This window comes from Siphateles boraxobius, unplaced genomic scaffold (assembly GCF_051911475.1).
Source record: "Siphateles boraxobius isolate OS27281-9 unplaced genomic scaffold, OSU_SipBor_1 26, whole genome shotgun sequence".
Taxonomy (NCBI): domain Eukaryota; kingdom Metazoa; phylum Chordata; class Actinopteri; order Cypriniformes; family Leuciscidae; genus Siphateles; species Siphateles boraxobius.
Window position 1 is genome coordinate 26668139 of NW_027508876.1, and position 16828 is coordinate 26684966.

The 16828-nt window shown below is 35.7% G+C and overlaps 1 protein-coding gene across 2 annotated transcripts in view; it reads left to right on the forward strand.

The window, feature by feature from the left end:
* The window catches only part of st18 (ST18 C2H2C-type zinc finger transcription factor), a 47547-nt gene that overhangs the window by 25970 nt on the left and 4749 nt on the right, over window positions 1–16828 (forward strand). For both annotated transcript variants that reach the window (XM_077245196.1, XM_077245197.1), the window contains exons 5-16: window positions 28–729; window positions 2740–2874; window positions 4677–4767; window positions 5698–5790; window positions 6590–6789; window positions 7970–8166; window positions 11780–12025; window positions 13538–13650; window positions 13764–13826; window positions 13922–13990; window positions 14156–14218; window positions 14595–14675. In XM_077245196.1, coding sequence (XP_077101311.1) covers window positions 28–729; window positions 2740–2874; window positions 4677–4767; window positions 5698–5790; window positions 6590–6789; window positions 7970–8166; window positions 11780–12025; window positions 13538–13650; window positions 13764–13826; window positions 13922–13990; window positions 14156–14218; window positions 14595–14675 — 2053 coding nt within the window. The remainder of the gene's footprint in view (window positions 1–27; window positions 730–2739; window positions 2875–4676; window positions 4768–5697; window positions 5791–6589; window positions 6790–7969; window positions 8167–11779; window positions 12026–13537; window positions 13651–13763; window positions 13827–13921; window positions 13991–14155; window positions 14219–14594; window positions 14676–16828) is intronic.

Consider the following 16828-nt stretch of genomic DNA (forward strand, 5'->3'; position numbering starts at 1 on the left):
AATCCCCATTGTTCTTCTGTGTCTCAGATGAGGAACTCAACGGCAGTGATGTTCTGGAAGACACGGTCTATCACAACGCAAACTCTCACCACTTGTTGTCATGGTCGGAACAAACGAGTGAGGGTTCGCCAGACCTGATGGCTCAGATATCCGAGCACCAGAATGAGCAAGAAGAGGAGGAACACAACCAGGACTTTGAAGACCAAAATCAGGAGGAGGTCAGAGCCAGCTATAACCTTTCTCCAGACAGAGAGCCAGAGGAGGAAGAATGGAGCGTTCCTCCGTCCCTAACGAAAGTCAACGGGATCCATCACAGCCCCAGTCCACCTACAGACGACGCTTTCATAAAGAGACTCCGAATAGGTCAGCAGTTCCACGAAGACGCTCTTTCTGCTTACATGAACAGAAACAGTGCTGGGAACTTTATGGAGGAGTATGGCTCTCTGCGAGAGTTCAGCGATAGTGAGGAGGAGCTCCAGACGCCCAGGATTGAGGAGCGAGGAGGTGTTTGGGGTCCAGGTCTGATGGCCAGACGTCTGGAGCTGGATAGAGCCCGACTGAACCTCAGTCTTCTAGAGCAGGCCATGGTGCTGCAGTCTGAACATAGACAGGTCATCCACAGTGCCTACAAAGACATGGACCGCTTCCTCCTGGAGCAGATGAACCATGATCGGAGGCAGCAGAGGATGCTGGAGATAGACGCTCGCTCCATGTACCACAGCAGCAAAGGTGAGATTCACTATCGCATTCTCACTGATTTTTAAACATTATAGTTTGAATTCCTTGTAAATATTCTGATTCCTTAAAGTCGGCATGAATCATAAGAGTCATTCAATCAGGAGTCGAACTAGACAATGTGTTTGATTCGTTAAAAAGAACCGGCACATTTGAGTTGTTCATTCTATAATCAGACTACATGCCTATGTTTCTGATTCACTAAAAAGAACCGGCTCATTAGAGTCGTTCATTCTTGAATCAGACTACATGCCTATGTTTCTGATTCACTAAAAAGAAATGGCTCATTAGAGTAGTTCATTCTGGAATCAGACTACATGCCAATGTTTCTGATTCACTAAAAAGAACCGGCTCATTAGAGTCGTTCATTCTTGAATCAGACTACATGCCTATGTTTCTGATTCACTAAAAAGAACCGGCTCATTAGAGTCGTTCATTCTGGAATCAGACTACATGCCTATGTTTCTGATTCACTAAATAAACCGGCTCATTAGAGTCGTTCATTCTAGAATCAGACTACATGCCTATGTTTCTGATTCACTAAATAAACCGGCTCATTAGAGTCATTCATTCAGCGGTTGCACTAGTCGCACTGTATATGATTACCAAAATAAACCTGGTTCATAAGAGTCATTCATTCAGCCGTCAGACTTCACTTGTTGCACTTTCTATGTTTGTGATTCGAAAAAAGAACCGGCTCATTAGAGTAATTAATTCTGTGGTTAACTGATTCGGACTGCACTGGTCACACTGTCTGTTTTTCAGTGCCTTTTATTGAAGGAAACTCTGTTGTAATGTTAACGAATGGAACCGAACATAATCAGTTTACATTTTTAGGGATGCAGCGATATAAAAATTTTGGCTGATACTGATAATTGTTTATATTTGAAAGGTGATAACCGATATATTGGCCAATAAATCTAAATACAAAGTTTTGAGAGCCTGATTATGAAAACAAAAGTCTCACCATTAAAAGCATTGTCCCAAGCACACAATTATGTATAATGTTCTCATTATAATTTTATGTAGCCAAATGACAGACCTGCACTGCTCGTTGCAACCATATTTTCCTTTTTGAAGTGATTTTAATCATATTTCAACCAATTCAAAACCATCATTGTGAACAGAGCACATCTGAAGTGTCACATTTACATGTACTTACTATAGGGTTAGCATCAGGGTTTGATTTGGATTAGGGTTAGTTGCATGTAGTTATGCATAATTTATAGTTATTAATATAGTAACTACATGTAACATCTTTAACAATGACATTGTTTTTTTTTTTTACTTAATAATTTTAATATTATTATTTATTATAAATTTTTTTATTTTTTTTTACCATTTTTCACTTTTCCACGGACCCACTGTCACTCTCTTGCAGGCCAGTTTGAAAACTCCTGCTTTACACCATTTCATAGTATATGTGTTTTTGCAATAAAACTGAAAAAACTACATATAAAAAAAGAGACATACAGAGATTCAAGCCCAAAGAGATAGATAAATAAAATCCTCTTAAGTGCTAAAAACATTTTGGCTAGAAAATATTTAATTGTAAATAACCACCATGATTTATGTATATAGATATATAAAAAAAAGTACAAGTACAAGAAGAAAATCTTCTGATGACATCTATGAATGCTGGATTTTTATCGGTATCAGCCAGATATTTTACCATGAGCATAAATTAAGTCATAAATCCTGGTAAAGTATCTCTGATGTGAGCTTTAAGCACTTTGAATCTTGTGATGACTGCTGTTTAATGGGTAATCTCTGAAGATAATCTCTCTATGGATCAACCTAAGAAACCGGTGCCCTGAGTAAGACCGCAGCCTTAACTAATGTCACGGATGAATACATGCACATACCCATCATGCTTTTACAGGATGCGCTTCAGCTTACATAGCGAGAAACGTGACTGGATGGGAGGAACTGTAACCCCATTCTTGAAGAGCACTGTTTTACTGTGTGTGTGTGTGTGTGTGTGCATGGGTGCGTGGGTTATAGACTCCCCTCGGACAGAAAAGAAAGACATCAAATGTCCGACCCCGGGCTGTGACGGGACGGGTCACGTGACAGGCCTCTACCCTCATCACCGGAGTCTATCAGGATGTCCCCACAAAGTCAGAGTGCCCCCAGAGAGTGAGTCTGTTCTCATGTTACGCATCACTTCCTGAGGACATTAGACACATTTCCTCCCTTCACAGCAGTACAATACAAACAGAACAAATACAATTAGTGATAACAACACTGTGATAATTTTCAGCCCATTAATATTCATGCCATACTAATGATCCAGGTGTAGTTGTACAGAGACTGAGGGATAAAAGATTACATGGTGATTGCTTAACTAACCAGCCTGTATTAATCAGCACATTTCTGGATAGAGAAATTACATTCTATTTTAATGTGTGCTACAAACATATCTAGTAGTTATTTCTTTTCTGTGATAGAAAATGCAGGATTCTTCAGTTTTTAAAGAAAAAATGCAAAATATATATACAGTGTGTGTGTGTGTGTGTGTGTGTGTGTGTGTGTGTGTGTGTGTGTGTGTGTGTGTGTGTGTGTGTGTGTGTGTGTGTGTGTGTGTGTGTGTGTGTGTGTGTGTGTGTGTGTGTGTGTGTGTGTGTGTGTGTTAAATAAACAATCATTTTATATTTAATAGGTATATTATTATACTTAATTACTTTTTCCAAATTTTAAGAGGGCTGTGAAGAAGTGTTACATTTCCTAGTATTTTTTGACTGAGACAGACTTTATATTCGGTATGTAACAATAAAAAAAATTAAATCAAGGAGCTTCCGCTTTGCAACTTACTTAAAATAAATCATATATATTTTTGTATTTTTCTTACATAATATTTATGTATATTCTTTAGAGATTAGGTTTTTCAAATAATTTGGTTCTGATTTCATTTATTTTGAGATTTTTAAATCATGAAATGACATTATCTTTATTTAGTTGTCATAACCAAACTAATCACTATTTGAATATTTTAACTCAGAAGCAATTCATTTCTTTTGCAACTAACTTGTTGTCTAAGGCTTAGCCAAATTTTTCTCCAAAATGTGAAAAATTATTTTGGGGAATGTGATAAACATTCAATAAATATGATAAACATATATTAAACATAATTTGAAGAAACATCCTTTTTCAAGATTTCATTTAGTCAAAATGTCCCTAATTTAAAATAAAATCACAAATATGAAGTTTGTAATATGTAATTTGCATGTCAATTATGTACATAAATGTATTTCATGTATTTACTAATCTTGAGCCTTCCAGTGGAAACCATAAAACTGCAAGCTGAAAGTAAAAAAAAAAAAAAAAAAAAAAAAAAAAAAAAAAACTTTTTTTAAAGAACTTTTCAGCCGTCAACACAACTGAGGTTTGATTTCCTGTGGTATGCAAATTAAAAATGCAATCCGGAAACAACCTTTCACTCGCTGTTTTCTCCATTTGAGAGTAGCACAACAAACAACCGCCATTAAACAGTGATGTGACAAAAGGAACAGAAAATGTAATTAAGTTTTTTTCCCCCTTTTTTTTCTCCAATATGAAAGCATGTACTCCTAAACCAGAGGCAGCATTCTGCAAATCAAAGGACCCGCGGATGCAGCCTAAATAGACGGGCACATCCTCCAAACTAATTATGAGCAGAGTGAAAAGTTACTAAGGATACTGGATAGGACTTCAACAATATGTGTGTGTCTCTTAAATGGTAATCAAAATGTGTTTGTAGTCGTGATGTTTTTGCATGTTCATACTTGAAAGGAGACACAATTTCAACTAAGAAAGAATCACATGGAAAACTTTAGTTAGCATAAACAGTAAAAACAGCTGCAGTAGAAGCTTGTGTGAATTCCACAAAATGCTGAATTATTATTAAATGTAATTTCTCTTCTTTATCTGTAAGGCTACATATCTTCGTTTGTTTTTTACAGTCCTTGCCATGCACGAAAACGTCCTTAAGTGTCCGACCCCTGGCTGTACAGGAAGAGGTCATGTCAACAGTAACCGTAGCACGCATAGAAGGTGAGCTTGTTTTTTTTACACAAATTACACTCTATGCACGTCTATACAAACCTCCTTTCTCGTTGTAAGCAGATTTTCATCTATATTTTGCAGCAGGGAGGCAGTCACTGGGTGAAAATGATGTTGTTTATAATAATGTTACCAGTCGACTAAACTACATTGGAGATTTATCCCCAAAAATATATCATAGTATTATTATTATTACTCTATTTTGCACTGTTGCAATGCTTTAAAGGGGATCTATTATGCCCTTTATCAACGTCTTGGTTTTGTTTTTGGGGTCTACTAATAGTTTTTCATGCTTGAATGTTCCAAAAACACATTATATTTTAGATATAGATATTTTAGAGCTCCTCTCTTCCCAGTCTGTCAGTAATGCTCTGTTTAGTTCCTGTCTCTATGAAGCCCCTCCTTTTGAAAAGCGCACTGTGCTCTGATTGGTTGGCTGGACCAGTGTGTTGTGATTGGTCAACCGCTTTGAGCGTGTTTGGGAAATGTTCCGCCCCTTTATTTACGTATGCCTTGTGTGGGATTTATGTAAATTAATAATATCGTGACCTTTTTCATGCTCAAACAGCAACATTACACACTAAAGTAAATTGAAGATGTATAAAGCATAATAGATCCCCGTTAAAACATCAGACATGTTAATTTACCCCCAAAAAAGAGATGCACTTGCAGTGAAAACTTGGACATTCACTTAAAAAGAAACATGAAATTTCACTCTATCAGGAAAAATCCAAACAAATCGTTAATGAAACTTAAGTAGACTATAAAACAATTTAATGTTTACTGCATAGAAACTTTCAGATTATTTTTAATTGAACAATTACTATTTAATGCACCCAAATTCAATTAAAAGAAAGTTGTTAACCCAGAGGAGGCCAGGAGGAGACTAACTCCACACTTCTGATGTCTGTTTTCACACAGTCTCTCAGGCTGTCCGATAGCGGCTGCAGAAAAGATCTCCAAACCACAGGAGGAGCCCACAAAGTGCAGACAGAGCGCAGAGAGAATGGCCAGGTAATAAACCTTCATCTAGGAGCATCTTATGGAGCTCTTGATTCCTTTACAATCATGCAGGTTCAAAATAAGTTCTCAAATCATCTTTCTGAAGGATAATAACATCTCATCTGTTCAGAAATCCTACGAACTATAAGTAACTTTGAAACTACATGTCAACTAACTCTCATTAGGGCATTAGAAGATAATAGAAGCTAGCAGATATTAAGTACACAGTCTACTAATACTCCAATGAGAGTTAGCGTGTGTTTACACTTGTCATGTTAAAACAAACCCTGGTGCGATTGCTCTGTTTTTGCGGTTCATTTGAATAAGTGTGAACGCTGCAATCTGAACCCTGGTGACACCAAAGAAGTGGACCGAGACGCTGTAAAGATGGGTCTCAGTCCGCTTCCAAACGAACTCTGATGCGGTTCGAATGAAATATGAACGCACCACCAACCAAAGACATGTAAACGAACCAAAAGCAGGGCATGATGTCACTTGACGCGACCCTAAAAAGGACAGAATGCTCAAGCATAACTGTTTACTCATCATAGTCGCAATGTTGCCCATTACGGTTCAGTACAGGACTGTCACATCTTCATTTGTGTGGGACTGCCGCTGTTTGACTCTTTTACACATTTAATAAGCTCTTCACGAGTTGTTAACACATTCTTTTGGAGCTTTTAAATATAAATACACGAATCTGATTTGGTTGGGAATGATTCATTCAAGATGGATTGTCTTTTTTTTTTATGCTGAAGAATGAGCAGCAATAAAAACATGTCTGAAGTATTGATTTTTCCTTTATATTTAGACCTTTAGGAAACATGAAGAAATTTGACTTCACATACAGATTTGCTCATCCTATGGCAGCGTTGCAGGCCAGCATGGCCAAAGACATGGACAAGTACACTAAAGGCCATTTTGACTACGCCAGTTTTGACGCCCAGGTCTTTGGCAAGCAAGCTCAGATGGCATCCGACCAGAGTCACGAATCTTCACACTTTCCTGACTGTGAGTGTCTATTTTGTTTCAAATCAAAGGTTACCCAGCATGCACTGAAATTACTGTTTAAAAAAAGAACTTGTTTTCAGTGTCATCACGTGTGACTTGGTTTAGTCAATTGTATGCACCATACAGTCTGCTCTATACAATCTTTATGAAGAACCTGATTTAGACCGATAATCAACCACCTAGAACACCCTAGCAACCACATAGCAACACTAAACACCATTCAGAACACCGTAGCAACTGCGTAGCAACAACCTGGCAGTGAGCTTTCCACATAAAAACACCATTCACATTTTGTAAAAATCTTTTCTATTTAAAAAAAAAATATATAATATAAAAATAATCATAATATTAAATATTAATGGTATATATATTTATATGTATAAGATGAAATGTGTAATTATTTTTTTCAGAAATACAGCTTAAATTGCAGAGACAGCTATAACTATGCCATTTGAAGGTTAATTGAATATTATATTATTAATATAATATTAACTGAACATTATATTAATATAATATCAAATTGACTTACAAATGGTCAACTTATAGTTGTCTCTGCATTATTTATATAAATTATATATATATATATAAATCAGTAAATATATAACAGTATTTGTATTAATAATATTCACATGAATGTACTGAAAATGTACATGAAACTAACTGATCATATTATGTGTGTACTGTGTGTGTGTGTGTGTGTGTGTGCGTGCGTGAGTGTGTGTGTGTGTGTGTATGTGAGTGTATGTGTGTGTGTGTGTGTGTGTGTGTATGTGAGTGTATGTGTGTGTATACAAATACAGTATATTTGACAGCACTAATATATATATATATATATATATATATATATATATATATGCATTTATATAATAAATTTAAATGAAAATAAATGTTTTTATTAATTATATGTATTACAATACGGTATAAATTATAACTGATCTTATATTGAAGGGATGGAAATCAACTACAAATCCACATCTATGTAGACAGGCAGCTTAAAAGATATTATACGTAAATTAAAATATAATTTTTTAATTTTAGTTTTTTTTTTCAAATAAAACCTTAATTTATGTATATTTGTAACCTGTCTGTCTACATAGATGTTGATATGTAGTTGCTCTATTTGCATAATATTTTCCCTGTCTCCTTTTACCTGAGCACTAACTCTTACTACAATTTCCAGCCGCTCAGTTCCCTTATTTTCTGGCTCCTGGTGGTCATATGATCATGCCCGGAGACAACAGCCCCATTCGCCATAAAGCCCAAAGCAACGCCCTCCAGTCCAACATGGCATCCGCAGCCATCCTCAACCTCTCCACCCGTTGCCGAGACAACAGCGAGGCCCTGCCCCCCAGCCGGCCCCTGGCATCATCCACAAAGGTAATCAAATTAGACCACTCAGAAAAAGGTATTTAATGTGGTCATTCTGAAACAACTGTGATTTGTGTATGAAAAAGAGGAGTAACATCAAAAGACACTTTTTGGCACAAAGAACTGTGTTGCCTCTGGTGGCACAACAACAAGAGAGTGGGAGTGTTTTTTCTTTTCCCCACACTGGCCCTAAAGCTTTAATGTACACAAAGGAGAATTTGTGTAATCACATCAAAAAGAGTTGGGAGGAATACAATCACAGCTTCCTTCTCTATGACAATTATAAGGCTTTTTGTAAAACACATGGCAGTGCATTTGATTTCTACTTGCTCTAATGGTAATGTTGGGGCTTTCTCTTGTTTGCAGGAGAGAGTGTTTTTTTTTGTGTGTGTTTTTTTTTTCACTGCAGATGGTCAAAGACATTTTGCTAAGTAATATATTATCCTAGATAAGCTCGCACAGATCCTTTGGCGTTGATCTCTAACAGACGATCTATGAGAAGTTGGATTAAATCAATTGGTTGAGGGATTAATAGACATCACTCTTTTATTTAAATTAAATAAGAAAAGTCTACATAGGCCACCAGATTATGTATGTTACAGTGTGAATATGGATTTCTGAATCAGTTTTACACTTCTTTTATTGAGCCTCTTTTTACAAGAAAAAACAAACTATTAATAAAAAAATGGAAAGTGCTATCAAAAATGTATTAGAAATCATGTTGGAGTCTTGGCGTAGCGGTTAGTGCATGTGGGCAAAGCATGTTTGAATCCAGCTTGCGACATTTCCTGTATTCTTTCTTCTTTTCTCACAGACAAAAGAAATTCCCTCAGAAATGAGCTATTATGATTTAATATAAATTCTTCTGGCTTTATACATTTGCAAAAGTATAAACATATTTTCTATTAAAAAATATATATATATATATTATTATTAATAATATTTACATACAATATACTGTATGTAATATTTACATATATATATATATATATATAAATGATGAATTATAATAAATAAATGATGGTCCTGCAAATTCTTTTTCAGCATCTTTTGCATATTTGAACCCTTTCCAGCATTGACTGTATGATTTTGAGATCCATCTTTTCACACTGAGGTCACCTGAGAGACTCGCAACTGAGAGACTCGCAACTATTAAAAATTTTTTCAAACATTCATTGATGCTCCAGAAGGAAACACCATTCATTAAGAGCCGAGGGGTTGAAAACTTTTGAACAGGATGAAGATGTGTAAATAATTTTTTTTTATCATTCTGTATTTTTTCATTTAGTACTACTTCGATTCAGACGCAACAGAAGATACTTCGAATAAGTAAAATTGACCCTGATCATCAAATTCAAAAAGTTTTCACCCCCTGGCTCTTAATGCATCATGTTTCCTTCTGGAGCATCACGGAATGCTTTCACCTTTTATGTAAAATATTCAGGACAGCGCTAAATAAAAATAACATGCATTTTGTATGATCCCTCTTATTTTGTTGAAATAATTAACAGATTCTGCAAGACATATGTAAACTTTTGAACACCTGTATATATTGGTAAAGCAATAAGACAGTTTTATATGAAAAGAAATAAGCACTAATTGTTATGTAATTGAAATGTAGTTTTACTTTTATGCTCTACTGTGCTAAAATAATGAAAACATTAATACAGGATCCTAATGCTGTATATTTAAGTAATAATTAAAAAACATAGCGTACAATATGATCCATCCAGTTTGGTAGCTTCGATCAAAGCTTTCAAGTTTTCCTAGAAGCAGAGAGATAAAAGTGAGAGAAACTCGCAGAAGTATGGCGTGAAACGCTTCACACACCTACACACCACACAGGCCGTTCGTAGTCCCAGCTCGCAGTGGGCAGAGAGCAGGTATACTGTACAAACTGAGCAAATGAATAAAACAGTGTTAGCCGATCTGTCATCTGCTGATGTCTGCATCGAAATGTCTTTATGCATGTTAAGTATCTCGATTTCCCTGTTTGTGCCAAGTCGCTTGCTTTTTTCGAAGAATACGGCTTAACGTCTTGCAGCGTTTCAGGGAAGTGTGGGAGAAAGATGTCACCTCACTTGTTTCTGAGGCTGGAGAGAATGTCATCAGATGGGAAAAACTCACATCGTGCGCAGGGATCAACTCTATAGGTGCGCTTTAGCTGGTTAGAGAGAGTGCCATATTTGGTTTGTAATCTGAATCATCACGATTAGTTCCTGATAAGCTCTCCTTTGTTTGCTACCGTGTGGAGTAATTGGTGTGTTGACTGATAATTACAGTTGCATAAAAACTCTTTCAATGACACAAATTCACACTCCAGCACATCTGTTGGTGATATAACTTAAGATATTAAGATACGCAGAGCTTTAAAACTCACACTTTGTGACCTTAAACCACTGCGGTTGACATCTTGAAACCAGTTGTCACTAGGGAGAAAAAATAGAAGAATAGGGACCTATGATTTTTTCTGTTTTCATTTTTCTGGATTCTATTTCTTTTGGGACTCGCATGTGTTTTTGACAATTACATGTTTAGGGCCCTATGAAATACGTTTTTATATTATTATTATTTTTCTCAAATTCCTTTTTATTTTTTACCAAAATATGTGTTTAAGTTTTCTGGATTCCATATTAATGGTTTAGTTATTTTTTATAAACAATATTCCTAAAAATATGCAAGTAATTGAACTAATAAAAACAACAATTTATTAAAACTTTTTTCTAATTAAGTACTATGAATTTTTATTTTATTTTTTTTATTCAGAAATATTTCTAACTTTTTTTTAAGTAGGCCATAGCAACTGTAGTATGTACACTACTCTTCATTTGCATTTATTTGATCAAATACAGTGAAACAGTAATATTGTGAAATTTTATTACCATTTAAAATAACTGTTTTTGTATTTTAATTTTTTGTAAAATGTAATTTATTCCTGTTGCAAAGCTGAATTTTCAGCATCATTACTCCAGTCTTCAGTGTCACATGATCTTTCAGAAATCATTCTAATATGCTGATTTGCTGCTCAAGAAACATTTCTGATTAATCATCAAAATTTAAAACAGTTGTTCTGCTTCGTATTTTGTGGAAACAGTGATTATTCTTTTCAAGATTCTTTGATGAATAGAAAGTTCAAAAGAGCAGCATTTATTTAAAATGGGACACTTTTGTAACATTTTAATTGTCTTTGCTGTCACTTTTGAATCTATTTAATGAATCCTTGCTGAATAAAAGTATTCATTTTTTTAAAGAAAAAAATCTTACTGACCCTAAACTTTTGAACGGTATATTGGTGGTGAGTTACTAGCCGAAAGTGTCTGTCCAATTTTTTGGGGGTGGTTTGTTTTTCAGTCATTTTATTGTCAAAAATTGTAAGTTTGATTGGTTAGAAAAGTAAAAGCACACACGTTTGTAACAATCTACACGTTTAGTGTATCATTCATGTCTGTCGCACAAACAAGGATGGATGAGTTACGCACATAATTGGATGAGTTGCGCACATAATTGTAATATTGAGAGTTAGGGGTTCGTTCAAGTCTCTAACCCCTAACTTTTCTATTTTCTGGTAGAAAAGTGCTCTAGTTATCAATGGTTGGTAATCTTTATGTTCCTTTCCATTCAGGACTCGCTCATTGAGGTAGACGAGAACGGAACGCTGGATTTAAGTATGAAGAAAAAGAGAGAGAAGTCGAGAGACTCTCCTGTGGTGCCAGTGTTGGGAGACGCTCTTTTCACCCCACCTGAACATTCTCTAGCCAAAGCTGCGGGTCTCCAGATCTCCCCGGCCATCTACCACGTCCTCTATGAACGGGACGCCTGGGACACGCCGCTGAACTTCAGCAAAACACCTGTGCAACAGGACAAAGAGGTGAGATAGAGGCGGACTGTAACTTTTACTGGTGTACTCTTCAAAATAGGTTCCAAAAGGGTTTTTATTTTTCTCAGCAATGCCATAAGAACTATTTCTTGTTCCTCAAAGAACCTTTTTAGTGAACAGTTTTCTGTTACTCTTCTTGTAAATTAACAATTGAATCATCTAAAGAATCTTTTTCCACTATAAAGGACCTTTTATGCAATGTGAAAGTTCAAGAAGTTAAAGGTTCTTCATGGAACCATCGATTTAAGAGTGTAGCGTTTTTAAAATAATTTCAAGTTTATGAAGTTTGGGGTTATGAAGTTCATGAGGACGAATGTTAAAGTCTGAGTAATATATTGTGTAAAATCTCAAGGTTTAAATGCATCACATATCAAATGTTTGGGTTTGGTAACATTTTTAAATGTGTTTGAAAGAAGTCTCTTCTGCTCACCGAGGCTGCATTTATTTGATCAAAAATACAGTAAAAACATTAAAGTTGTGAAATATTATGACTGATTTAAATAACTGTTTTCTGTTTGAATATGTCTTAAAATGTAATTTATTCCTGTGATCAAAGCTGTATTTTCAGCATCATTACGCCAGTCTTCAGTGTCACATGATCCTTCAGAAATCATTCTAATATGATGATTTTATGCTCAAGAAACATTCCTTCTTATCATCAAAACATTGACAACAGTTTTGATAAGCAGCACACATGTTTTTAACATTTTGATTAAAAAGAAATGTTTGAGCACAATTTATTTTTAAGGAACAGCATTTATGTGAAATAAAAATACTTGTAAAATTATAAATGTCTATACTGTCACTTTTGATCACTTTAATCCATCCTAAAATAGTAAAAGTATTAATAATTAATTGGGAGTTTTTTTCTATTCTTAATGACCCCAACATTTTATGAAACTAATAGAATTGGTTGGAAAATTAATAGTCTAATTATAATAATGTCCCGAGGAAACCACATCCAGTGTCTAAATGCTATTTGACTTTGGTGTACGCTACATTAAGGAACATATTCAACATAAAAACCCTTAACTTTCTATTTATTCATCTAAATTATCTCCTTCAGCCAGCCACAACCTTAAGGCACTCTGTCTGTTATGATGTGCCGCTCTGACACGAAAGCAAAATTGAAAAGAAATGGCAGAAGAATGTTCTGAAAAGCTGGCAAATTTTCATCCTCTTTAGAGTCAAAGAACAAACCCAGTCAGACCGTTTTATGTTTGTCTGATTCTCCCTCTGACATCCGGTTCTCAAAGATACTTACCTTATTAAAAAAAATGTAAGTAAATCCAAAGGTTTAACGCCCAGCTCTCCCATTATAAACACTACGAGGGATTACACCGGAGTTTAAATGGATATATGTTTTACTAAGCACACTTAAGCAGAATCAAACCTCTCACAGACTATTAGGGGCTGTGTGCTTACAGAAGGATATTTTTAAGTGACCATCGTGGCTTGACTTCAACATTTCACAGTGTTTTGACACTTCTCTTTGTCTTGTAGATGGATCAGTTGGAGAAGGCGTCTTTAGAGGAGAAAGCTTACAATGGGGACGCTAACATGGCAAGTGCAAAAAACAAGATGCTCATAAGAGACACCAAAAAAGAGCTGATGAGGTACTAAAATTATTTGGATAACATGCTAAAGAACTTATTAATTATTAGCGCATGTCTAGTAGATGATAGACTGTAAGCATTCATTGGTCATTTATCTGGTATTCTCTTTGCAGTTGTCCGACACCAGGTTGTGATGGCAGTGGTCATGTGACAGGAAATTATGCGTCACACAGAAGGTGAGGAGCCCCGTCTGCCGACACCCTCTTTATTTTTCAAGCAGCAAAACCATCTTGAAAAATATACATTATTTCTCCTGCTTTTATTTTTGTAGTGTATCTGGTTGCCCATTGGCTGATAAGACCCTGAAATCACTAATGGCTGCTAATTCTCAAGAGCTAAAGTAAGAATTAGCTAAAGTTTCAATTTAATAAAAAAACTTTGCAATGGTTTTAAAGTTACAGAGAAGTTAAAGCAATAATGTAAGTGTAATATGATGATGTAAATAAATTGAAAAAATATATGTTGAATATGAATCGCGAATCATAAATTTCTATTTCTTTTAAAGGTGCCCAACTCCTGGTTGTGACGGCTCAGGTCATGTGACAGGAAACTATGCATCTCATAGGAGGTGAGTGTCTCAATTATCATAGACTTCAATGAAAGATGAAATTGTGGTGACATTTTTGCACGACATGAATAGTCATGCTTTTTATTATAACAAAATGTCTCATTTTTACACTAGTGTTTTCTAATTCAAGATGTTATACTGTAATAGATTTTAGACATCAAACCACACAAAGGCACTCAGTGGGTTAAATTTAAAACCGGGTAATCGCCAAAGAGTAAACACTTTGTGGCATTTCACGGCTGTTGAGGTAATGACCCGTTCAATGGCAACACGACAGGTGTCAAAGCTTGAAACATCACGCAGTATCTTTCCCACACACGCGTCTGTACGCTTGAACTTCTGAAAGGTTCGTCACATATGTCATGTTCCTTTCCAGTCTGTCAGGATGCCCTCGTGCCAGGAAAGGAAGCTTGAAGCTCACGCCAAGCAAAGAGGACAAAGAAGAGCCGGAGATGAAGTAAGACACCACCAAAAACAAAGACATCCAAAACGTTTGGTGTTTTTATTACAATTTAAGAGAAAGGCTTTACTATAAACTAGATGTGTTCACTAAAGCATCAACATTTGCCAGAAAGATTTTTCTCTTGGATGAAAGATTTTTAAAAAATGTAACCGAAATATTGTATGCTTTCCACAAATATGGTAGATATGGTGTTGTTGCATTGTTTTGTTTGTTTTGAAGTATTAGAGTCCCCCCCCCCCCCCCCAATTTCGAAAACTATTATTGAATGATTTAAAATTAATCAATATTAAAATTTAAATGTGTGAAATGCCTGTATCTTCATTATAAAATTTTGATTTGTTAGTATACTCGAAAAATGTTAACTAATGAGAATATTTAAAATAATTAAGTGCTAAAAAAAAACATAATACACTATAAAAAGTTGCTGCCTTTAATTTTTAAGTACAATCAACTTGGATTTTTAAGTCATTTCAACTTAAATTGTGTTAAACTAGCTTAAAAATGAGTTGAAACTTGTATAACTTATAAAAACATTGCTTAATTTATTTTGATGAGTTAAAGCAATGTAAAAACATATGTTGTTATAACTTATTGATCATATCATTTTTTATAGTGTATATTGCTGTATGCCACATTGTTCTCTTATATATAAAATGAATATGATTTTTTTTACTGATCCTACATTCATTGATAATTTGTTGAAATTTAATTTATGGTATTACATTTATGGAAAGTGAAAATATCTTCATCAGAATACAATTTTCTTTAATCAAAACAACCTGTACAACTAACCTTTAAAACAAACTATTTTCACAGCAACGCACATGAAAATAATAATGTAATTGTTGTTTTGGGGAACACTGTATCCCTGAATGCTAGATGAAAATGTTTCCTAGAATGTGCGTTTCCTTGAAATACCATTCAAAAATAATAATACTCTTTTTAATTCAGGGAGCTCAAAACTCTTTCCTCGTTTTCCTGTAAGATCTCATTTAATTACAATTAATGCAGTAGTTTGCTCTTTAAAAACATAATACTATGGAGGGGGGAGGGGGGGGGGGGGGGGGGGGAAATTAATTGAATTGATTCCAGCCTTAAATCCGAAGTCTAACCCAGAGTGACAGGGCTTTCCTACTTTTGCATCTGGGCTAGTATTTCATTTTTAATTACTAATGCGAAGACGAGAGCTTAGGAATTAGACGGTAGCAGGTCCGCGCACATTAAAAGGAGGAACGGAGAGGCAGAGAAATTGACGGGTGGAGAAGCGGAAAGCAGACCCTGGCTACATCTGTAATGTGGCTATATTATTGTAAATTGTCGGCCATATGGCCCATCTCTGTTATTCCGATGTCAGGAACGCCATTCTCAGAGCTGGACCCGACGGCCAGTGTTGGAGTCGTAATGTTGTCTTGTTTTAGTCAGTGTATTAGAGCCAAAACTGCCATAACAACCTTTCCCATATATGCCTGCAGACAAGCTATTTGTACTATCCCAGATAACCTCTCACCTCTTCCAATATGGGCTATCAGGGAAAGGGTCAGCCACCTCCAAATCATGTGCTTTTTCCCCCCTGTGGAGGACGCACAACAATTATGTGCAATTTATGTCATTCCATTACTGACCTAGGGGGAAAGTGAGCAGCAAAATAAATTGGCCAACTCCTCACCACTCTAGTCTTCAACTTGCTAGGGCTTATGTTTTCCATCGGCGGCACGTTAACCTCCATGCCCGTAATTATTTACTGGAGTGCGTTTCTGACGAAGCGCAGACTTTTTTGCGTGTGCCGATAGAATTATTCCAGCCCTTTTTTCTCTCTGTTTTGAATACATTTTTAATCAGCATTTCACAGGATTAATCTTCTTAATGGTATTTGAAAAGTCTTCCAACTCTGCAAATTGGGGGTTGGGGGGTGTTTACAGACAAAATGACAATTGCGCGACGGTGGTGTGGGGAAGTTTTAGCCATCAAATTATCAACTAAATGTATATGGGCTCATTTGTGGTTAGGAAGACTCGGTTATAAGCTCTGAAACTAGTTCAATCTCAAATAAGAGATTATCTTGGACAATCACAGTGTTACCCTGTTGAGTTTAGGACAACAAAAGAGGGCTGTGCAGGGGGTTTAATTTAAGCATGTCGAGGGGTCAG